The sequence below is a fragment of the Lonchura striata genome, chromosome 34 (genome assembly GCF_050655825.1).
Source record: "Lonchura striata isolate lonStrDom1 chromosome 34, ASM5065582v1, whole genome shotgun sequence".
Classification (NCBI taxonomy): Eukaryota; Metazoa; Chordata; class Aves; order Passeriformes; family Estrildidae; genus Lonchura; species Lonchura striata.
In genome coordinates, this window is record NC_140736.1 from 5,588,390 (window position 1) to 5,612,592 (window position 24,203).

The 24,203-nt window shown below is 54.8% G+C and overlaps 2 protein-coding genes across 2 annotated transcripts in view; both read right to left on the reverse strand.

Annotated features, from left to right (window-relative positions):
- Positions 1-14,544, reverse strand: part of ACTN4 (actinin alpha 4) — a 52,866-nt gene extending 38,322 nt beyond the window's left edge. Inside the window, exons 1-2 of the mRNA XM_077789191.2 lie at positions 14,293-14,544; positions 1,100-1,214 (exon numbers count right to left, since the gene is read on the reverse strand). Coding sequence (XP_077645317.2) covers positions 1,100-1,214; positions 14,293-14,433 — 256 coding nt within the window. The 5' untranslated portion in view covers positions 14,434-14,544. The remainder of the gene's footprint in view (positions 1-1,099; positions 1,215-14,292) is intronic.
- Positions 14,545-15,540: 996 nt separating this feature from the next.
- On the reverse strand, positions 15,541-21,788 carry EIF3K (eukaryotic translation initiation factor 3 subunit K). The gene is made up of 8 exons (XM_077789188.2): positions 21,709-21,788; positions 20,545-20,643; positions 20,333-20,453; positions 18,979-19,053; positions 18,812-18,878; positions 17,535-17,612; positions 15,942-16,067; positions 15,541-15,669 (listed from the first exon to the last, which is right to left on the reverse strand). The coding sequence occupies exons 1-8, from the start codon at positions 21,765-21,767 to the stop codon at positions 15,638-15,640; spliced, it is 657 nt and encodes a 218-aa protein (XP_077645314.1). The 5' UTR covers positions 21,768-21,788; the 3' UTR covers positions 15,541-15,637.
- Between the last annotated feature and the right edge of the window lie 2,415 nt (positions 21,789-24,203).

Below are 24,203 nucleotides of genomic sequence, written 5' to 3' on the forward strand. Positions count from 1 at the left end.
GGGTCAGGGTTAAAGGGTTTGGGTCAGGGTTAAAGGATTTGGGTCAGGGTTAAAGGGTTTGGGTCAGGGTTAAAGGATTTGGGTCAGGGTTAAAGGGTTTGGGTCAGGATTAAAGGGTTTGGGTCAGGGTTAAAGGGTTTGGGTCAGGGTTAAAGGATTTGGGTCAGGGTTAAAGGGTTTGGGTCAGGACTGGAGGGTTTGGGTCAGGGTTAAAGGATTTGGGTCAGGACTGGAGGGTTTGGGTCAGGATTAAAGGGTTTGGGTCAGGGTTAAAGGGTTTGGGTCAGGGTTAAAGGGTTTGGGTCAGGATTAAAGGGTTTGGGTCAGGGTTAAAGGGTTTGGGTCAGGACTGAAGGGTTTGGGTCAGGATTAAAGGGTTTGGGTCAGGGTTAAAGGGTTTGGGTCAGGATTAAAGGGTTTGGGTCAGGACAGGAGGGTTTGGGTTGGGATTAAAGGTTTTGGGTCAGGATTAAAGGGTTTGGGTCAGGATTAAAGGGTTTGGGTCAGGATTAAAGGATTTGGGTCAGGATTAAAGGATTTGGGTCACGGCTGAAGGTTCTGGGTCAGGACTGAAAGGTTTTGGGTCGAGTTTAAAGGTGTTTGGGGAAGTGTCAGTACTTTGTGCCCAGCCTGGAAGTTTTTGGGCCCAGTTTGTTGTTTTTGGGCCCAGTTTGGTGTTTTTGGGCCCAGTTTGGGGTTTTTGGGCCCAGTTTGGTGGTTTTGGGCCCAGTTTGGTGTTTTTGGACCCAATTTGAAGGTTTTTGGGCCCAGTTTGGTGTTTTTGGGCCCAGTTTGGTGTTTTTGGGCCCAGTTTGGTGGTTTTGGGCCCAGTTTGGTGTTTTTGGGCCCAGTTTGGTGGTTTTGGGCCCAGTTTGGTGTTTTTGGGCCCAGTTTGGTGTTTTTGGACCCAATTTGAAGGTTTTTGGGCCCCGTTTGGTGTTTTTGGGCCCAGTTTGTTGTTTTTGGACCCAATTTGAAGGTTTTTGGGCCCATTTTGTTGTTTTTGGGCCCAGTTTGGTGTTTTTGGGCCCCGTTTGGTGTTTTTGGGCCCCGTTTGGTGTTTTTGAGCCCGGTTTAAGGATCTGGGCTCAGGCCTGACCTGAGATGACCTCGAGCAGCAGCATCAGCTTGAGCCCGTCCCGGAAATCCTCGTCGATGTTCTCGATCTGCGTGCCGGCCTTGCGCAGGTGGGAGTTGCACCAGGCCGTGAACGTCTGCGGGGACAGGGGGGGTCAGCGGGACCCCCGGGTCAGTGGGACCCCCAGGGTCAGTGCGGACCCCCGGGGTCAGTGAGGGGACCCCCGGGGTCAGGGGGGGACCCCCGGGGTCAGTGGGGGACCCCCGGGGTGTGGGGGGACAGGGGGGGGTCAGCGGGACCCCCGGGGTGTGGGGGGACCCCCGGGGTCAGGGGGGGATCCCCAGGGTTTGGGGGGATCCCTGAAGTTTGGGGGGACCCCCTGGATGTGGTGGGACCCCTGGGGTTTGAGGTGACCCCTGGGGTTTGAGGTGACCCCCGGGGTCAGTGGGACCCCCGGGGTCAGTGGGGGACCCCCGGGGTGTGGGGGGACCCCCGGGGTCAGTGGGGGACCCCCGGGGTGTGGGGGGACCCCTGGGGTGTGGGGGGACCCCCGGGGTCAGTGGGGGGATCCCCAGGGTTTGGGGGGATCCCTGAAGTTTGGGGGGACCCCCTGGATGTGGTGGGACCCCTGGGGTTTGAGGTGACCCCTGGGGTCAGTGGGGGACCCCAGGGTTTGGGGGGATCCCTGAAGTTTGGGGGGACCCCCGGGGTCAGTGGGGGATCCCCAGAGTTTGGGGGGACCCCCTGGATGTGGTGGGACCCCCGGGGTTTGGGGGAAAACGGGGAGATTGGGGACCTGGGGATTCCTCATCCCACTGGGAATGACCCCACTGATCCCACTGGGAATGAGCCCGGGTTATTGATCCCAGCAGGAATGACCTCACTGATCCCACTGGGAATGAGCCCGGGTTATTGATCCCAGCAGGAATGACCCCACTGATCCCACTGGGAATGAGCCCGGGTTATTGATCCCACTGGGAATGACCCCACTGATCCCACTGGGAATGAGCCCGGGTTATTGATCCCACTGGGAATGAGCCCGGGTTATTGATCCCAGCAGGAATGACCCCGGGTTATTGATCCCACTGGGAATGACCCCAGGTTATTGATCCCAGCAGGAATGACCCCAGGTTATTGATCCCAGCAGGAATGACCCCACTGATCCCAGCAGGAATGACCCCAGGTTATTGATCCCAGCAGGAATGACCCCAGGTTATTGATCCCAGCAGGAATGACCCCACTGATCCCAGCAGGAATGACCCAGGGTTATTGATCCCACTGGGAATGACCCCACTGATCCCAGCAGGAATGACCCCACTGATCCCAGCAGGAATGACCCCAGGTTATTGATCCCACTGGGAATGACCCCACTGATCCCACTGGGAATGAGCCCGGGTTATTGATCCCACTGGGAATGACCCCACTGATCCCACTGGGAATGACCCCGGGTTATTGATCCCACTGGGAATGACCCCGGGTTATTGATCCCACTGGGAATGACCCTGGGTTATTGATCCCAGCAGGAATGACCCCACTGATCCCAGCAGGAATGACCCCAGGTTATTGATCCCACTGGGAATGACCCCACTGATCCCACTGGGAATGACCCCGGGTTATTGATCCCACTGGGAATGACCCCGGGTTATTGATCCCAGCAGGAATGACCCCGGGTTATTGATCCCACTGGGAATGACCCCGAGCCCTTCACCCGCCGGAACGCCGATCCCACAGCCGCCACCGCAGTTTCCTGCGCCGCTGGCACGGCTCCACGCCACAATCTGCTCCTGGGGCTGGTTTGGGATCAGGGATCTCCTCCGGACACATCCCGGGATGAGACCCCAGACCCATCCCGGCGGGTTCCCGGGCCCATCCCGGGTTTGGGGCGGCTCCGGGGCGGCGCCGGGACTTTGGCCGGTGCCAGGCTGGCACATGCCTGTGCCAGGCGCGGCCGGGCGCGGCCCTGAGTCACCGGCCCCGAGGGATCCCGGAGAGATCCCGGAGAAATTCCGCTCTGGGATCTCCTTCACGGGCAAACACGACGGGTCCTGAGTCCCCTGGCCAGGAGAGATCCCAGAAAAATCCCAGAAAAATCCCAAAAATATCCCAGAAAAATCCCAGAAAAATCCCAGAAAAATCCAAAAAAAATCCCAGAAAAATCCCATTAAAATCCCAGTCTGGGATCTCCTTCATGGGCAAACACGACGGGTCCTGAGTCAGCTGGCCAGGAGAGATCCCAGAAAAATCCCAGAAAAATCCCAAAAAAATCCCAGAAAAATCCCAGAAAAATCCCAGTCTGGGATCTCCTTCATGGGCAAACACGATGGGTCCTGAGTCCCCTGGCCAGGAGAGATCCCAGAAAAATCCCAGAAAAATCCCAGAAAAATCCCAGAAAAATCCCAGAAAAATCCCAGAAAAATCCCAGAAAAATCCCAGAAAAATCCCAAAAAATCCCGGTCTGGGATCTCCTTCACGGGCAAACACGACGGGTCCTGAGTCAGCTGGCCAGGAGAGATCCCAGAAAAATCCCAGAAAAATCCCAGAAAAATCCCAGAAAAATCCCAGAAAAATCCCAGAAAAATCCCAGAAAAATCCCATTAAAATCCCAGTCTGGGATCTCCTTCACGGGCAAACACGACGGGTCCTGAGTCCCCTGGCCAGGAGAGATCCCAGAAAAATCCCAGAAAAATCCCAGAAAAATCCTGGTCTGGGATCTCCTTCACGGGCAAACACGATGGGTCCTGAGTCCCCTGGCCAGGAGAGATCCCAGAAAAATCCAAGAAAAATCCCAGAAAAATCCCAGAAAAATCCCAGAAAAATTCCGGTCTGGGATCTCCTCCATGGGCAAACACAAGAGCCCTGAATTACCCAGCACTGAGAGATCCCAGAAAAATCCCAGAAAAATCCCAGAAAATCCCATTAAAATCCCGCTCTGGGATCTCTCCCTGGCCCTGCGGTGTCCAGAGATCACTTTCCAAAACCCGGGAAAACACCACCAAATCCCGGGAATTTCTGCGCCAAATCCTGAGAATTTCTGCGCCAAATCCTGAGAATTTCTGCGCCACATCCCAGGAATTTCTGCGCCACATCCCAGGAATTTCTGTGCCACATTCCAGGAATTTCTGTGCCACATCCCAGGAATTTCTGTGCCACATCCCAGGAATTTCTGTGGCAAATCTCAGGAATTTCTGGGCCAAATCCTGAGAATTTCTGCGCCACATCCCGGGAATTTCTGTGGCAAATCTCAGGAATTTCTGTGCCATATCCCAGGAATTTCTGCGCCACATCCCAGGAATTTCTGCGCCACATCCCGGGAATTTCTGTGCCACATCCCAGGAATTTCTGTGCCACATCCCCGGAATTTCTGTGGCAAATCTCAGGAATTTCTGCGCCACATCCCGGGAATTTCTGCGCCACATCCCAGGAATTTCTGTGCCACATCCCAGGAATTTCTGTGGCAAATCTCAGGAATTTCTGTGGCAAATCTCAGGAATTTCTGCGCCACATCCCAGGAATTTCTGTGGCAAATCTCAGGAATTTCTGTGGCAAATCTCAGGAATTTCTGCGCCACATTCCAGGAATTTCTGTGGCAAATCTCAGGAATTTCTGCGCCACATCCCAGGAATTTCTGCGCCACATCCCAGGAATTTCTGTGGCAAATCTCAGGAATTTCTGCGCCACATCCCGGGAATTTCTGCGCCACATCCCAGGAATTTCTGTGGCAAATCTCAGGAATTTCTGTGCCACATCCTGGGAATTTCTGTGCCACATGCCGGGAATTTCTGGGCCAAATCCTGAGAATTTCTGTGCCACATCCCAGGAATTTCTGTGCCACATCCCAGGAATTTCTGTGCCACATCCCAGGAATTTCTGTGCCACATCCCAGGAATTTCTGCGCCACATCCCGGGAATTTCTGTGGCAAATCTCAGGAATTTCTGCGCCACATCCCGGGAATTTCTGTGGCAAATCTCAGGAATTTCTGTGCCACATCCCGGGAATTTCTGTGGCAAATCTCAGGAATTTCCGCGCCACATTCCAGGAATTTCTGCGCCCAGGGAATCCTTGCTGTCCCCCCGGCCCCAGGACGTTCCCACAGCCCCAAAGCCGAGGGTTTTCCCCCCAAAAAAGGAGGAATTTGGGAAGGATGGGTGGGAAGCCGGGGCCGCTGGAATTCGGGATAAATCCCGCCCGGAGCGACCCCCCCCGGCCCCGGCGCGTTCCGGCCAGAAATAACCATCCCAAAAATGCCTAAAAAAGGAGATTCCGCACGGGCCTCTGGAATTTCCTTCCCACGGAACCGCTGGAAAAGCGTTTTCCAGGCATTGTGTCCAGGACCCCTCCCGAAATCCGGGCAGGCACCGAGCCCGCCCCAAATCCCGGGATTTTGGGGCTGGCAAAGGGGTTTATCCCACTTTTCATCCTTCTTTTCCTCCGTTTGTCCACGAAAACCACCGGGAAACAGCGGCAGGGAGGAAAACCTGCCTCCTCTTCCTCCTTTCCATGGAAAAATTGGGAATTTTCCTCCATTTTTTCTCTAAAAATTGGGAATTTCAGGGCTGGAAAATGCATTTCCTTCCCTCTTTTCCTCCATTTTTCCCCTAAAAATTGGGAATTTCAGGGCTGGAAAATGCATTTCCTTCCCTCTTTTCCTCCATTTTTCCCCTAAAAATTGGGAGTTTCAGGGCTGGAAAATGCATTTCCTTCCCTCTTTTCCTCCATTCTTCCCCTAAAAATTGGGAGTTTCAGGGCTGGAAAATGCATTTCCTTCCCTCTTTTCCTCCATTTTTCCCCTAAAAATTGGGAATTTCAGGGCTGGAAAATGCATTTCCTTCCCTCTTTTCCTCCATTCTTCCCCTAAAAATTGGGAGTTTCAGGGCTGGAAAATGCATTTCCTTCCCTCTTTTCCTCCATTTTTCCCCTAAAAATTGGGAATTTCAGGGCTGGAAAATGCATTTCCTTCCCTCTTTTCCTCCATTTTTCCCCTAAAAATTGGGAATTTCAGGGCTGGAAAATGCATTTCCTTCCCTCTTTTCCTCCATTTTTCCCCTAAAAATTGGGAATTTCAGGGCTGGAAAATGCATTTCCTTCCCTCTTTTCCTCCATTTTTCCCCTAAAAATTGGGAATTTCAGGGCTGGAAAATGCATTTTCCTCCCTCTTTTCCTCCATTTTTCCCCTAAAAATTGGGAATTTCAGGGCTGGAAAATGCATTTCCTTCCCTCTTTTCCTCCATTTTTCCCCTAAAAATTGGGAATTTCAGGGCTGGAAAATGCATTTTCCTCCCTCTTTTTCCCTAAAATCCCAACTTCGGGATGGAAAATCCCTCGGGAAGAAGCTGGGATGTGTTTGTCAACGATCCCAAGGGTTTATTCCCAACTTTTTAAGGGAAAAATCCCTAATTCCGGGCACTGGGAATGCTGCCCTGCGTTGTTCCCTGGGGAATATTTTTGGGGAGATCCTCAGGGACAGCAATTTATCCCCAAAAAAGCCCCAAATTGGGATTTTCCTCGGGGAGCCTCCCAGAATTCCTCATTTTTGGGTCCTTCTTGGGGTTTTCCCGCTGTGGGAGCCCCGGGAATGCCGACCCCGAGAATTCCAGGTGGGAATGAGCCCCCCCGGGCGGGTTTTGGGGTCTTTTCCCGGGATTTCAATGAGGGCGGGAAGGAATTCGCTCCCACATCCCCAAATTCCCGTTAAAATGTGGCAGAGCTGAAAGAAAATTCCAGAGGGAATAAAAAACTCATCCAGGCGTTCCTCTGGGCTCGTTAGCGGGGTTAATTAACGCCATTTGCATAATTAACATAATTAACGAGGCGCCGCTTGTCCGAGGAGAGGGAAAAGGGAGGAAAAATCAGGGAAATAACCCAAAATCCACGATGAGAGGTCAGAAAATCTGGGAAAAGGGAAAAAAAAAGAAGGGAAAGTGATGGAAAAAATCACGAAAAGTCACCCAGAAATCAGGGAAAATGAGGAAAAAAGTGGGGAAATTATTTAAACATGGATAAAAATACCAAAAAATCAGGAAAACTGAGGATGAACTGGGAAAATGAGCAGAAAAGTGGGAAAGTGATGATAACACCAGGAAAAGTGGCCCAAAACCAGGGGAAAATGATCCATAAACTGTGAAAAATGACCAAAACCCAGGAGAAGTTCCCCAAAAACTGGGAAAATGACGAGAAAATTTGGGAAAATGACAAAAAAACTGGAGCAAAGTCAAAAAAGTCAGGAAGTCACCAAAAAAAAAAAAAAAAAAATCAGGAAACGGGACCAAAAAATGGGGAAAGAACGATTAGAAATGGTGGGAATGAACAAAATAACGGTGGGAAATGACTAAAAATCAGGGAAAATGACTAAAATTGGGGGGAAATGACTAAAGTTTGGGGGAAAAGATCGCTGAAAATGAGGGAAAAATAGAAAGATTTGGGAGATGAGCAGAAATGAGGGAATGTGAGGGTCGGGGGTGACAGGCTGGGTTTTCCCCTCCCCTGGGAATTTTTGCTGGTTTTTTTTGGGATGTTTTCCGTGCTCCCGGGGGAGGCCGGAGCGTGGAATTCTCATTCCTTGCCTTTCTTGGGCTCTGGGATTTTTGGGAAGAGCTCGGGGCCGGTTCTTGCTCAGGTCCGCAGGTGGCTCAGGGCGTTCCCACATTCCAGGCGGGATCAGCGGCTCCAAGGTCGGCCACGCCTCGCCCGGGGTGCGGCAGCCCCGAAACTCCCCCAAAAAAATCGGATTTTGGGGGGGTTCTCCAGCCCGCAGCAGCCTGAGTTTATTCTGTGATTTTTTACATCCAAAAAATCCCCCCCCCGAGGTCAGGATGTGCCGAGGTTCCCGGGCCAGGTGGGTGGGAATGGCTAAAAATGGGGGGAAAAATAGAAATATTGGTAAAGGTGAGGAGCAGAGGGAGGGAGGATCCCTGCTGAGGGGTCGGGCGGATTGCAGTTCTCTTCCCAGTGCATCCCAGTCTGGAACTGGGGGGGAAAATTCCTGTTCAGGCAAAAATTCCTGGGGTTTTAGGGAGGAAAAATGCCTGTTTGGGGTAAAAAATCCTGGGAGGAAAAATGCCTGTTTGGGTAAAAAATCCTGGGAGGAAAAATGCCTGTTTGGGGCAAAAATTCCTGGGAGGAAAAATGCCTGTTTGGGTAAAAAATCCTGGGAGGAAAAATGCCTGTTTGGGTAAAAATTCCTGGGAGGAAAAATTCAAGTTCAGGCAAAAATTCCTGGGAGGAAAAATGCCTGTTTGGGTAAAAAATCCTGGGAGGAAAAATGCCTGTTTGGGTAAAAAATCCTGGGAGGAAAAATTCCTGTTCAGGCAAAAATTCCTGGGAGGAAAAACACCTGTTTGGGTAAAAAATCCTGGGAGGAAAAATGCCTGTTCAGGCAAAAATTCCTGGGGTTTTTGGGAGGAAAAATGCCTGTTCAGGCAAAAATTCCTGGGAGGAAAAACGCCTGTTTGGGTAAAAAATCCTGGGAGGAAAAATTCCTGTTCAGGCAAAAATTCCTGGGAGGAAAAATGCCTGTTTGGGTAAAAAATTCCTGGGAGGAAAAATGCCTGTTTGGGGTAAAAATTCCTGGGAGGAAATATTCCTGTTTGGGGCAAAAATTCCTGGGAGGAAAAATGCCTGTTTGGGTAAAAAATTCCTGGGAGGAAAAACGCCTGTTTGGGTAAAAAATCCTGGGAGGAAAAACGCCTGTTTGGGTAAAAAATCCTGGGAGGAAAAATTCCTGTTTGGGGCAAAAATTCCTGGGAGGAAAAATGCCTGTTTGGGTAAAAAATCCTGGGAGGAAATATTCCTGTTTGGGGCAAAAATTCCTGGGAGGAAAAACGCCTGTTTGGGGCAAAAATTCCTGGGAGGAAAAATTCCTGTTTGGGGCAAAAATTCCTGGGAGGAAAAATGCCTGTTTGGGTAAAAAATCCTGGGAGGAAAAATGCCTGTTTGGGGTAAAAATTCCTGGGAGGAAATATTCCTGTTTGGGTAAAAAATCCTGGGAGGAAAAATTCCTGTTTGGGGCAAAAATTCCTGGGAGGAAAAACGCCTGTTTGGGGCAAAAATTCCTGGGAGGAAAAATTCCTGTTTGGGGCAAAAATTCCTGGGAGGAAAAATGCCTGTTTGGGTAAAAAATCCTGGGAGGAAAAATGCCTGTTTGGGTAAAAAATCCTGGGAGGAAAAATGCCTGTTTGGGTAAAAAATCCTGGGAGGAAAAATTCCTGTTCAGGCAAAAATTCCTGGGAGGAAAAACGCCTGTTTGGGTAAAAAATCCTGGGAGGAAAAATGCCTGTTTGGGGCAAAAATTCCTGGGAGGAAAAATTATCAGTTTGGGGCAAAAATTCCTGGGGTTTTAGGGAGGAAAAATACCTGTTCAGGCAAAAATTCCTGGGAGGAAAAATGCCTGTTTGGGTAAAAAATCCTGGGAGGAAAAACACCTGTTTGGGGAAAAAATCCTGGGAGGAAAAATTCCTGTTCAGGCAAAAATTCCTGGGAGGAAAAACGCCTGTTTGGGGCAAAAATTCCTGGGAGGAAAAATTATCAGTTTGGGGCAAAAATTCCTGGGGTTTTATGGGAGAAAACACCTGTTTGGGTAAAAATTCCTGGGAGGAAAAATGCCTGTTTGGGTAAAAATTCCTGTGAGGAAAAATTCCTGTTTGGGGCAAAAATTCCTGGAGTTTTAGGGAAGGAAAAACACCTTTTTAGAGCAAAACTTCTTGGAAGGAAAAACACCTGTTTGGGTAAAAATTCCTGTGAGGAAAAATTCCTGTTTGGGGCAAAACTTCCTGGAAGGAAAAACACCTGTTTGGGGCAAAAATTCCTGGGAGGGAAAAATACCTTTTTGGAGCAAAATCTCCCGGGTTTTTATGGGAGAAAAAACACCTGTTTGGGGCAAAAATTCCTGGGAGGAAAAATACCTTTTTGGAGCAAAATCTCCCGGGTTTTTATGGGAGAAAAAACACCTGTTTGGGGCAAAAACTTCTGGGTTTTTATGGGATGAAAACCACCTGTTTGGCACGAAAGTTCCTGGATTTTTCCGGAGGGTTTGGGAAGGACGGACGGACGGACGGACGAGGGGCCGGTTCCGTTCCCGCTGCTCCGGCCGCATTGTTGGAATTCCAGAGAATTCCAGAGGCGAATCCCTGGGGCCGGACGCGGCCCCTTCCCCACGGCCACCCAGGGGATTTGGGATACTCGGAATTCCCAAATGCAGGAATTGGGTGGGAAAGCAGGAGCCACCTCTTGTGGGGGGAAGGAGATTCCCAAAATTCCCAAAAAAAAAATGAGGAGGGGGTCGGGGCAATCCCTAAACGCCGCTCATTAATATCTAATTAACGAGGCTGGCGGAGCTCATCCATCCTCCGGCATTCCCGCGGGGAAATCCATGCCAAATCCTGAGAAATCCACGGGAAAATTCCCATTCCGGGCCGAGGGGAAGCAGCAGGAACGGGGTGGGAGAGCGGGACACGAGTGGGAAGCGCCGGGAATGTCAGGAAGCGGAGGAGGAAGAGGAGGAGGAAGCTCATCCTGCGTTTCCTGTGCCAAAAAGAATCCAATTTAGCCCGGATTTTTCTTAGAAAAACCTGGAATTCCCAGGTAACCACGGCAACGGAGCAGCGCCGAGCCCGAGGTGTCCGAAGGATGGGGACTCCCCCGAAATATCCCAAAAACGGACGGAATTCACCCAAAATTCGGGGGTTAAACACAACGCGCGGGGAACTCGGCCCCAGGTCAGGGAATGAGCACGAACCTGAGGGAATTCACACCAAAATTAGGGAATTCACCCAAGGCACAGAACTGAACACAAAACGGACGGAATTCACCCCAAACTGCGGGAATGGAACCACAAACTGAGGGAATTCACCCCAAAGTGTGGGAATAGAACCACAAACTGCGGGAATGGAACCACAAACTGAGGGAATTCACCCCAAACTGCAGGAATTCACCCCAAACTGCGGGAATGGAACCACAAACTGAGGGAATTCACCCCAAAGTGTGGGAATTCACCCCAAACTGAGGGAATTCACCCCAAACTGCAGGAATTCACCCCAAACTGAAGGAATTCACCCCAAACTGAGGGAATGGAACCACAAACTGAGGGAATTCACCCCAAACTGCGGGAATTCACCCCAAACACAGGAATTCACCCCAAACTGTGGGAATAGAACCACAAGCTGAGGGAATGGAACCACAAACTGAGGGAATTCACCCCAAACTGCAGGAATTCACCCCAAACTGAGGGAATTCACCCCAAACTGAGGGAATTCACCCCAAACTGAGGGAATTCACCCCAAACTGCGGGAATTCACCCCAAACTGCAGGAATTCACCCCAAACTGCAGGAATTCACCCCAAACTGCAGGAATTCACCCCAAACTGAAGGAATTCACCCCAAACTGAGGGAATTCACCCCAAACTGAGGGAATTCACCCCAAACTGCAGGAATGCACCCCAAACTGAAGGAATTCACCCCAAACTGAGGGAATTCACCCCAAACTGCAGGAATTCACCCCAAACTGCGGGAATTCACCCCAAACTGCAGGAATTCACCCCAAACACAGGAATTCACCCCAAACTGTGGGAATAGAACCACAAGCTGAGGGAATGGAACCACAAACTGAGGGAATTCACCCCAAACTGCAGGAATGGAACCACAAACTGAGGGAATTCACCCCAAACTGCAGGAATTCACCCCAAACTGCAGGAATTCACCCCAAACTGCAGGAATTCACCCCAAACTGCAGGAATTCACCCCAAACTGAGGGAATTCACCCCAAGCACAGGAATTCACCCCAAACTGCAGGAATTCACCCCAAACTGCAGGAATTCACCCCAAACTGCAGGAATTCACCCCAAACACAGGAATTCACCCCAAACTGCAGGAATTCACCCCAAACACAGGAATTAACCCCAACCACAGTAATTCACCCCAAACTGCAGGAATTCACCCCAAACTGCAGGAATTCACCCCAAACTGCAGGAATTCACCCCAAACTGCAGGAATTCACCCCAAACTGCAGGAATTCACCCCAAACTGAAGGAATTCACCCCAAACTGCAGGAATTCACCCCAAACACAGGAATTCACCCCAAACTCCAGGAATCCAGCCGGGAGCTCCGCCCGTCTCCAATGATTAACCCGGAACACTCCGGCGCCCGGCGGAATTCCGGGCCAGCCCCTCCCCGCTCCCGGCGCTTTTTGGGGAGGGGGCGAGGTGCACGGAGACCCCCGCAGGTGCCGCTGGCCCGGGATCCCGGCGGATCCCGGCGGATCCCGGCGGATCCCGGCGGATCCCGGCGATCCCCTTTGCCCTTTCTCCCGTCCCGAAGCTCTCCAGAAGTTTTCCCACCCGGGATCGGCAAAAAAAATCCCTCGGGGTTCGCTCCGGATGCTCACAGCCCCCTCCCCGGCAAGGGAGACCCCCAAACACTGCCCCGGGGGTCCCCAAAATTCACCCCTCAGGGGTTGTATTCCCCGAAATTCACTCCTCAGGTGTTACATCCCCCGAAATTCACTCCTCAGGTGTTATATCCCCCGAAATTCACTCCTCAGGTGTTATATCCCCCAAAACTCACTCCTCAGGTGTTGTAGCCCCAAAACTCACTCCTCAGGTGTTATATCCCCCACAAACACAATCCTGGGGGTCCCCAAAACTCACTCCTCAGGGGTTGTATTCCCCAAAATTCACTCCTCAGGTGTTATATTCCCCAAAATTCACTCCTCAGGTGTTATATCCCCCAAAATTCACTCCTCAGGTGTTGTAGCCTCAAAATTCACTCCTCAGGTGTTATAGCCCCCCAAAATTCACTCCTCAGGGGTTGTATTCCCCAAAATTCACTCCTCAGGTGTTATATTCCCCAAAATTCACTCCTCAGGTGTTGTAGCCTCAAAATTCACTCCTCAGGTGTTATATCCCCCAAAATTCACTCCTCAGGTGTTGTAGCCTCAAAATTCACTCCTCAGGTGTTATATCCCCCAAAATTCACTCCTCAGGTGTTATATCCCCCAAAATTCACTCCTCAGGTGTTATATCCCCCAGAATTCACTCCTCAGGTGTTATAGCCCCCGAAATTCACTCCTCAGGTGTTATATCCCCCAAAATTCACTCCTCAGGTGTTATAGCCCCCAAAATTCACTCCTCAGGTGTTATATTCCCCAAAATTCACTCCTCAGGTGTTCTAGCCCCCAAACACTGCCCCGGGGGTCCCCAAAATTCACTCCTCAGGTGTTATAGCCCCAAAACTCACTCCTCAGGTGTTGTATTCCCCACAATTCACTCCTCAGGTGTTATATTCCCCAACATTCACTCCTCAGGTGTTGTATCCCCCAGAATTCACTCCTCAGGTGTTATATCCCCCAAAATTCACTCCTCAGGTGTTGTATCCCCCGAAATTCACTCCTCAGGTGTTGTATTCCTCCAAACACAGCCCTGGGGGTCCCCAAAGTACACTCCGCAGGTATTATATTCCCCAAAATTCACTCCTCAGGTGTTATATCCCCCAAAATTCACTCCTCAGGTGTTGTATCCCCCAAACACTGCCCTGGAGGTCCCCAAAATTCACTCCTCAGGTGTTATAGCCCCAAAATTCACTCCTCAGGTGTTGTATCCCCCAAAATTCACTCCTCAGGTGTTATATCCCCCAAAATTCACTCCTCAGGTGTTATAGCCCCCAGAATTCACTCCTCAGGTGTTATAGCCCCAAAATTCACTCCTCAGGTGTTATATCCCCCGAAATTCACTCCTCAGGTGTTATATCCCCCAAAATTCACTCCTCAGGTGTTATAGCCCCAAAAAATTCACTCCTCAGGTGTTGTAGCCCCACAATTCACTCCTCAGGTGTTCTAGCCCCCAAACACTGCCCTGGAGGTCCCCAGAATTCACTCCTCAGGTGTCATATCCCCCACAAACACAATCCTGGGGGTCCCCAAAGTGTCCCACTCACCCCTCAGGTGAAGCAGCCCAAGCACAACCCTGGGGGTCCCCAAAATTCACCCGCCACCCCTCAGGTGTCCCTCAGCCACCCCAGGATCCCCCATGGATCCTCCCAGACACCAAGGATCCCTCATGGATCCCCTCAGGGACCTCAGGATCCCCCATGGATCCCCTCAGGGACCCCCCAGCTCCCCTCAGAGACTCCTCAAACCCTCCAGACCCCTCAGCAAACCCCTCAGGCTCTGAAACACCCCTCAGGGACCCCTGAGCCCCTCACGATTCCCCCTCAGCCCCCCCCAACCTTGCGCTGCTGCTTCTCCCAGGCGGGGTCCAGGAGCAGATCCCGATCCCAATCATCCTCCTGGGCCATGTAGTCGCCGTTGGGGCCGGGCCCGTTCCCGCCGTACGGGTGGGGCTGCCCCGCGCTGTGGTAATCCACCATGATCGCCGCGCTGCTGTCGCGACAGGCGGAGGAAGCGCCAGCGACACGGACCCGAGCCGGCCCCCGCCGCGCCCCGACTGCGCAGGCGCCAACGCGCGGGCCCCGCCCACCGCGCCGCGCGCGCGCGGCCACGCCCCTCCCGCCCTCAGGCGCCAGCGAGGCCACGCCCACCGCGCCTCAAAGCCCCGCCCGCCGTTTCCCGCCCTCACGGAGCCGAGGCCACGCCCACCGCGCCTCAAAGCCACACTCACCGCCCTCACGGAGCCGAGGCCACGCCCACCGCGCCTCAAAGCCCCGCCCGCCGTTTCCCGCCCTCACGGAGCCGAGGCCACGCCCACGGCGCCTCAAAGCCACACTCACCGCCCTCACGGAGCCGAGGCCACGCCCACGGCGCCTCAAAGCCACACTCACCGCCCTCACGGAGCCGAGGCCACGCCCACGGCGCCTCAAAGCCACACTCACCGCCCTCACGGAGCCGAGGCCACGCCCACCGCGCCTCAGAGCCCCGCCCGCCGTTTCCCGCCCTCACGGAGCCGAGGCCACGCCCACCGCGCCTCAGAGCCCCGCCCGCCGTTTCCCGCCCTCACGGAGCCGGGGCCACGCCCACCGCGCCTCAAAGCCCCGCCCGCCGTTTCCCGCCCTCACGGAGCCGGGGCCACGCCCACCGCGCCTCAAAGCCCCGCCCGCCGTTTCCCGCCCTCACGGAGCCGGGGCCACGCCCACCGCGCCTCAAAGCCCCGCCCACCGTTTCCCGCCCTCACGGAGCCGAGGCCACGCCCACCGCGCCTCAAAGCCCCGCCCGCCGTTTCCCGCCCTCACGGAGCCGAGGCCACGCCCACCGCGCCTCAGAGCCCCGCCCGCCGTTTCCCGCCCTCACGGAGCCGAGGCCACGCCCACCGCGCCTCAGAGCCCCGCCCGCCGTTTCCCGCCCTCACGGAGCCGAGGCCACGCCCACCGCGCCTCAGAGCCCCGCCCGCCGTTTCCCGCCCTCACGGAGCCGAGGCCACGCCCACCGCGCCTCAAAGCCCCGCCCACCCCGAGGCCCCGCCAACCTCCCCTCAGACGCGCCCCCCTCCATTTTGAGGACCCCCAAGAATGAGCCCAGTCCAGCATTGGAGCCTCTTTACTGGTTAAACTGGGCAGGGTCGGGGTTGGGGGGGCTGGAATTGGAGGGTCGGTGCTCAGGGTTTGCTTCTGGGGGTGCTCAGAGAGAGGATGCCATGATGCTGGACACACCTGGGAGAAAAACAGGCGAGCTGAGGAGGGTCCTGGGATAAAGATCCCTCAGACACCCCCGGGCCGCTTCTGGATCCCTCCCCAGAGCCCCAGAACTCCTCAGGATACCCCCAGGACCCTCCTGTACTGCCCCAAACCTCCTCCAAAATCCCCAAATCCCCATGGGATCTCCCTGCATCCTCCCAACACCCCCCAAAACCCCCTGACCTCCCACAAAACTTCCCCCAACTCCCGCCAGGATGCCCCAAATCCCCCCCAAAACCCCAACCCACTGTCGAAGTCGATTTTCTCCACTATGTTCTTGGGTTTGATGTTCTCCTCCTGGTTGGAGATCAGGATCCGCCCCGGCTCTGGCTCCGTCCACCCGTATTTGCTCATCCACACCCTCAGCTGCGACTCTGGGGGGCATGGCGGGGTCTGGGGGGGCTGGACACCCCCCAGGGACCCCCAAAACCCTTCCAGGACCCCCCAAACCCTTCCAGGACCCCCCAAGCCTTTCCAGTCTCTCTTGCACCTCCCTAGGACCCCCCCCAAACCTCCTCAGAGCACCCCCAAAACCCCCTCAGGACCCTCCCAAGTTCCCTCCAGACCCCAAAACCCCACCCAGGACCCCCCAAAACCCTTCCAGACCCTCTTGCATCTCCCCCAGGAATACCCTAAACCCCATCAGAGCACCCCCAAAACCTCCTCAGAGCACCCCAAAACCCCCTCAGGACCCTCCAAGTTCCCTCCAGACCCCAAAACCCCACCCAGGACCCCCCAAAACATTTCCAGTCCCTCTTGCACCTTCCCAGGACCCCCCAAACCCTATCAGAGCACCCCCAAAACCCCCTCAGAGCACCCCAAAACCCCCTCAGGACCCTCCAAGTTCCCTCCAGATCCCAAAACCCCACCCAGGACCCCCCAAAACCCTTCCAGACCCTCTTGCACCTCCCCAGGACCCCCCAAACCCTATCAGAGCACCCCCAAAACCCCCTCAGGACCCTCCCAAGTTCCCTCCAGACCCCAAAACCCCACCCAGGACCCCCCAAAACCCTTCCAGACCCTCTTGCACCTCCCCAGGAACACCCTAAACCCCATCAGAGCACTCCCAAAACCCCTCAGGACCCTCCCAAGTTCCCTCCAGACCCCAAAACTCCACCCAGGACCCCCCAAAACATTTCCAGTCCCTCTTGCACCTCCCCAGGACCCCCCAAACCCTATCAGAGCACCCCCAAAACCCCATCCAGGGCTCCCCAAAACCCCTCAGGACCCTCCCAAGCTCCCTCCAGACCCCAAAACCCCACCCAGGACCCCCCAAAACCCTTCCAGACCCTCTTGCACCTCCCCAGGACCCCCCAAACCCTATCAGAGCACCCCCAAAACCCCCTCAGGACCCTCCCAAGTTCCCTCCAGACCCCAAAACCCCACCCAGGACCCCCCAAAACCCTTCCAGACCCTCTTGCATCTCCCCCAGGAATACCCTAAACCCCATCAGAGCACCCCCAAAACCCCTCAGAACCCTCCCAAGTTCCCTCCAGAACCCAACTTCCACTTGGGACCCCTTAAAACCTCTTCAGGACCCCCCCAAACACTTCCAGTCCCTCTTGCACCTCCCCAGGACCCCCCAAACCCTATCAGAGCACTCCAAACCCCCTCAGGACCCTCCCAAGCTCCCTCCAGACCCCAAAACCCCACCCAGGACCCCCCAAAACCCTTCCAGACCCTCTTGCACCTCCCCAGGACCCCCCAAACCCTATCAGAGCACCCCCAAAACCCCCTCAGAGCACCCCAAACCCCCTCAGGACCCTCCCAAGTTCCCTCCAGACCCCAAATTCCCACCCGGGACCCCCCAAAACCCCTCCCAGGACCCCCTGCCCCCTCACCTGAGAGGTCCCCCAGCATCTCGGCGAGCAGCCAGCGGTCGATGTGCTGGTAGGTGATCCCCACCACGTGGCAGATGACTGCAGGGACCCCCACGGTGTCACCGAGCCCCCCAAAACTGCCCAGAACCCCCACAGCACCCCCAGACAACCCCCTGGGACCTCCTCAGAATCCCCAGGATGCCCCAATTACCCCCCAGCACCCCCAAAACCCCCTCAGGGACCCTCAAATCTCCCCTGAATCACCCCCAAGTTCCTCCAGGAACTCCTAAAGATAACACAGGACCCCCAAAACCTTACCAGGACACTCAGAAATCCCTCAGGGACCCTCAAATTTCCCCTGAACCACACCCAGGTTCTTCCAGGAACCGCTAAAGACAACCCAGGACCCCCAAAACCTCCCCAAAGCTCCTCAAGATTCCCTCCAAACCCATCCAGGACCCCCAAAAACCTCCCCAGGACCCCCAAAACCTCCCCAGACCCCCTCAAAATTCCCTCCCAGCCCCCCCAAACCCCTCCAGGACCCCCAAAAACCTCCCCAGGACCCCCAAAACCTCCCCAAAGCTCCTCAAGATTCCCTCCAAACCCATCCAGGACCCCCAAAACTTCCCCAGGACCCCCAAAACCTCCCCAAAGCTCCTCAAGATTCCCTCCAAACCCATCCAGGACCCCCAAAAACCTCCCCAGGACCCCCAAAACCTCCCCAAAGCTCCTCAAGATTCCCTCCAAACCCCTCCAGGACCCCCAAAACCTCCCCAGACCCCCTCAAAATTCCCTCCCAGCCACCCCAAACCCCTCCAGGACCCCCAAAAACCTCCCCAGGACCCCCAAAACCTCCCCAAAGCTCCTCAAGATTCCCTCCAAACCCATCCAGGACCCCCAAAACTTCCCCAGGACCCCCAAAACCTCCCCAGACCCCCTCAAAATTCCCTCCCAGCCCCCCCAAACCCCTCCAGGACCCCCAAAAACCTCCCCAGGACCCCCCAAAGCTCCTCAAGATTCCCTCCAAACCCATCCAGGACCCCCAAAACTTCCCCAGGACCCCCAAAACCTCCCCAGACCCCCTCAAAATTCCCTCCCAGCCCCCCCAAACCCCTCCAGGACCCCCCAAAAACCTCCCCAGGACCCCCAAAACCTCCCCAAAGCTCCTCAAGATTCCCTCCAAACCCATCCAGGACCCCCCAAAAACCTCCCCAGGACCCCCAAAACCTCCCCAGACCCCCTCAAAATTCCCTCCCAGCCCCCCCAAACCCCTCCAGGACCCCCCAGATCCCCCTCACATTTCCTGACGGAGTCCTCGAAGCCAGTGATCCCCTCCAGCAGCTCCATGTTCTCATCCAGCGCTTGCTGCCGGAATTCCGGGGGTCGCCCCCACATTTAGGGCTGCCCCTGGGTCTCCAGGACCCCCTCCCCGGGTTTTGGGGGACCCCGGTTTCGGGAGGCTCACCCAGAAGGACTGGAAGTGGCAGGTCTCCAGCAGCTCCCCCAGGTACAGGATCTGCCGGATGGGCCGCTCCTCTTGCTGCGTTTTGGGGAGGTCAAGGGGAAATTTGGGGAGAAAAGAGGGGGTGCAGGTGCCCCCCTCGGCCGAACCCCAAAAACCTCCCTCCCCCAGCTCCCAAAATCCGGGTTTTGGGCGGGATTTTGGGGGAGAAACACCAGATTTGATCTCTCTGGGGTTAGAACCGGGCCGTGTCAGGCAGGCAAAGGCGGGGGGGGTCCCTGTGGAGGTTCGGGGGGGGTCCTTGTGGAATTTGGGGTTCCCCATGGAATTGGGGGGGGGCTCCCTGGGGGATTCCCTCTGGAATTAGGGGGGTTCCCCATGGATTTGGGGGCTGCCCCATATTTGGGGGGTTCCCCAGATTTGGGGTGCCAGGATACGTGTGCCTGGTCGATCATGCACTTGCAGAGGGTGAAGTGCCCCTGGATTTAGGGGTTTCCCTCTGGATTTGGGGTTTCTCCCTGGATTTGGGGTTTTTCCCCCGGATTTGGGGGTTTCCCTCTGGATTTGGGGTTTCTCCCTGGATTTGGGGTACCGGATTTAGGGGTTCCCCCAAATTTGGGGTGCCAGGATACATGTGCCTGGTCGATCATGCACTTGCAGAGGGTGAAGTCCCCCTGGATTTAGGGGTTTCCCTCTGGATTTGGGGTTTCTCCCTGGATTTAGGGTTTCTCCCTGGATTTGGGGTTTCCCTGGGGGTTTCCCTCTGGATTTGGGGTTTCCCTGGATTTGGGGTACCGGATTTAGGGGTTCCCCCAGATTTGGGGTGCCAGGATACGTGTGCCTGGTCGATCATGCACTTGCAGAGGGTGAAGTCCCCCTGGATTTAGGGGTTTCCCTCTGGATTTGGGGTTTTTCCCCCGGATTTCGGGGCTTCCCTCTGGATTTGGGGTTTCTCCCTGGATTTGGGGTACCGGATTTAGGGGCTCCCCCAAATTTGGGGTGCCAGGATACGTGTGCCTGGTCGATCATGCACTTGCAGAGGGTGAAGTCCCCCTGGATTTGGGGTTTCTCCCTGGATTTAGGGTTTCCCTGGGGGTTTCCCTCTGGATTTGGGGTTTCCCTGGATTTGGGGTGCCGGATTTAGGGGTTCCCCCAAATTTGGGGTGCCAGGATACATGTGCCTGGTCGATCATGCACTTGCAGAGGGTGAAGTCCCCCTGGATTTGGGGTTTCTCCCTGGATTTGGGGTTTCTCCCTGGATTTGGGGTTTCCCTGGGGGTTTCCCTCTGGATTTGGGGTTTCCCTGGATTTGGGGTGCCGGATTTAGGGGTTCCCCAAATTTGGGGTGCCAGGATACGTGTGCCTGGTCGATCATGCACTTGCAGAGGGTGAAGTCGGTGTGGGGCAGGTTGGTGAGCGCCTTGAGCAGGATCTGCGCCGTCACCCCGGTCTGGAAGAAGGCGGGGTTGAACTGGTACCTGCACAGGTGAGCTCAGGTGAGGCCTGGGGGGGGCTCAGGGACCCCCAAACCCTCCCTGAGCCCCCCCAGAATCCCCCCCGAGCCCTCACAGCTTCAGCACGGCCAGGTTGGCCTCCAGGTCGTAGGCGTTCTCCTTGGCCTGCGTCTCCACGTAGCGCTCCAGCGTGGCCAGGTTCTCGGGGTTGTACCTGCACAGGTGAGAGGGACACCTGTGAAACACCTGTGACACACCTGGGGCACACCTGGGACCCCCCATTACACATCCCAGCCCCCCATTGCACAGCTCCAGCCTGGCCAGGTTCTCGGGGTTGTACCTGCGCAGGTGAGAGGGACACCTGTGACACACCTGGGACACCTGTGACACACCAGTGACACACCTGGGGCACACCTGGGACACAGCTGGGACCCCTGTGACACACCTGGGACCCCCTGTTACACACCCCAGCCCCCCATTGCACAGCTCCAGCCTGGCCAGGTTCTCGGGGTTGTACCTGCACAGGTGAGAGGGACACCTGTGGCACACCTGGGACCCCTGGGACACACCTGGGACCCCCCATTACACATCCCAGCCCCTCCCCTGTACGGCTCCAGCCTGGCCAGGTTCTCGGGGTTGTACCTGTGCAGGTGAGGGGGGCTGTGACACACCTGGGGCACACCTGGGACCTCTCTTTACACACCTGAGACACACCTGGGACCCCCTGTTACACATCCCAGCCCCCCATTGCACAGCTCCAGCCTGGCCAGGTTCTCGGGGTTGTACCTGCACAGGTGAGAGGGACACCTGTGACACACCTGGGACACCTGTGACACACCAGTGACACACCTGGGGCACACCTGGGACACAGCTGGGACCCCTGTGACACACCTGGGACCCCCTATTACACACCCCAGCCCCCCATTGCACAGCTCCAGCCTGGCCAGGTTCTCGGGGCTGTACCTGCGCAGGTGAGGGGGGCTCTGACACACCTGTGACACACCTGGTACCTCTCTTTACACACCTGAGACACACCTGGGACCCCCTGTTACACACCCCAGCCCCCCATTGCACAGCTCCAGCCTGGCCAGGTTCTCGGGGTTGTACCTGCGCAGGTGAGGGGGGCTCTGACACACCTGGGGCACACCTGGGATCACCTGTGACACACCTGGGGCACACGTGGGTCCCCCCGTAACACACCTGGGTCACACCTAGGACCCCCCATAACACACCTGTGCCCCCCCCAGCCCCTCCCAGTCCCCCCCAGCGCTCCCAGTACCGGTCGATGCCCCGCAGCAGTTTCCCCACGTTCGCCCGCATCTGCTCGAACAGCGCCATGTTCGCTCCTCTCCCGGAAGTGACGTCACGGCCGCGGCACGGCGGGAAAGGCGGGAGCGGGGAGCCGTGGCCACGCCCACGTTGGTGACGTCATCGCGTCTCGGTCACGCCCCCTCCCAGTATGGGGGGGGTGGAGGGACTGGGACAAACTGGGATTAAAGCGGATCGAACTGGGCTGTACTGGGATTGTACTGGGATTGTACTGGGATTGTGCAGGAAGGAAAGCGAGACCGTACTGGGTTATACTGGAACTGTATGGGATCATACTGGGTTATACTGGAACTGTACTGGGATCATACTGGGTTATACTGGAACTGCACTGGGTCGTACTGGGATTGTGCAGGAAGGAAAGCGAGACCATACTGGGTTATACTGGAACTGCACTGGGTTGTACTGGTTTATACTGGAACTGCACTGGGATCATACTGGGTTATACTGGAACTGCACTGGGTCATACTGGGGTTATACCGGAACAGCACTGGATCATACTGGGTTATACTGGAACTGCACTGGGATCATACTGGGTTATACTGGAACTGCACTGGGATCATACTGAGTTATACTGGAACTGTACTGGGTCATACTGGGGTTATATTGGAACTGCACTGGGATCATACTGGGTTATACTGGAACTGTACTGGGTCATACTGGGGTTATACTGGAACTGCACTGGATCATACTGGGGTTATACTGGAACTGCATTGGGATCATACTGGGTTATACTGGATCTTACTGGGATTATACTGGGTTATACTGGATCTTACTGGGATTATGCTGGGTTATACTGGAGCTGCACTGGGTTGTACTGGGGTTGTACTGGAGCTGCACTGGATCATACTGGGGTTATACTGGAGCTGCACTGGGTTGTACTGGGGTTATACTGGAACTGCACTGGATCATACTGGCTTATACTGGATCTTACTGGGGTTATACTGGGAGCATACTGAGTTATACTGGATCATACTGGGGTCAGCGCCAGGCTGAACGGGGAGGCAGAGGAGGGGTCGGTCACGAGCCCGGGGATCCTGGGCGGTTTTGGGGGGTCCCGGTGGTTTTTGGGGGCTCCCAGGGAGCTCCTGGAGAGTCACGTTTTTCACCCTTTTTCCTTCACATTTTTCATCCTTTTCCCCTCACATTTATCTCATTTTCCCCCTCACATTTCCCGCCCTTTTTTCCCCTCACTTCCCTCTTTTCCCCTCACATTTTCCCTCACATTTCTTGCTATTTTCCCCCTCACATTTCTGTCTTTCCCCCTCACATTTCCCTCTTTTCCCCCCTCACGTTTCCCGCCTTTTTCTCCCCTCACATTTCTCTCTTTTCCCCTCACATTTCCTCGTTTCCCCTCACATTTCCCACACTTTCCCCCCTCACATTTCCCTCTTTTTTCCCCTCACATTTCTGTCTTTCCCCCTCACATTTCCCTCTTTTCCCCCCTCACGTTTCCCGCCTTTTTCTCCCCTCACATTTCTCTCTTTTCCCCTCACATTTCCTCGTTTCCCCTCACATTTCCCACACTTTCCCCCCTCACATTTCCCTCTTTTTTCCCCTCACATTTCCCTCTCTTTTCCCCTCACATTTCCCTCTCTTTCCCCCTCACATTTCTCTCTCATTTCCCCTCACATTTCTCTCTTATTTCCCCTCACATTTCCCCATTTTCCCTCACATTTCTCTTTCTTTTCCCCTCATATTCCCCTTTTCCCCTCACATTTCCCTCCCTTTTCCCGCCCTTTTCTCCCCTCACATTTCCCACGCTTTTCCCCCTCACATTTCCCCGTTTTCCCTCACATTTCCCTCTTTTCCCCTCACACTTCTCTCTTTTCCCTTCACATTTCACTCCTTTTCCCTCATATTTGTCTTTTCTCCTCACATTTCCCTCTTTTCCCCCCTCACATTTCCTGCCCTTTTCTCCCCTCATATTTCTCTTTTCCCCTCACATTTCCCCATTTTCCCTCACATTTCTCTCTCTTTTCCCCTCATATTCCCCTCACATTTACCTCCCTTTTCCCCTCATGTTTCCCACCCTTTCCCCCCCTCATTTTCCCCTTTTCCCCTCACATTTTCCCCTCACATTTCCCACACTTTCCCCATCATGTTTCCCTTTTTCCCCCTTGCATTTCACCCCCTTTTCCCCTCACGTTTCCCACCCTTTTCCCCCTCATGTTTCCTTCTTTTCCCCTCACATTTCTGTCTTTTCTCCTCACATTTCCCCCCCTTTTCTCCCTCAAGTTTCCCGCTGCTTTCTCCCCTCACATTTCTCTCTTTTCCCTTCACATTTCCCCCCATTTCCCCCTCATATTTCTCTATTTTTCCCCTCACATTTTCCTCTCTTCCCCTCACGTTCCCCTCCTTTTTTCCCTCACATTCCCCTCCCTTTTCCCCTCACATTCCCCTCTCCTTTCCCCTCACATTTCTCTTTTCCCCTCAATTCCACTGAGC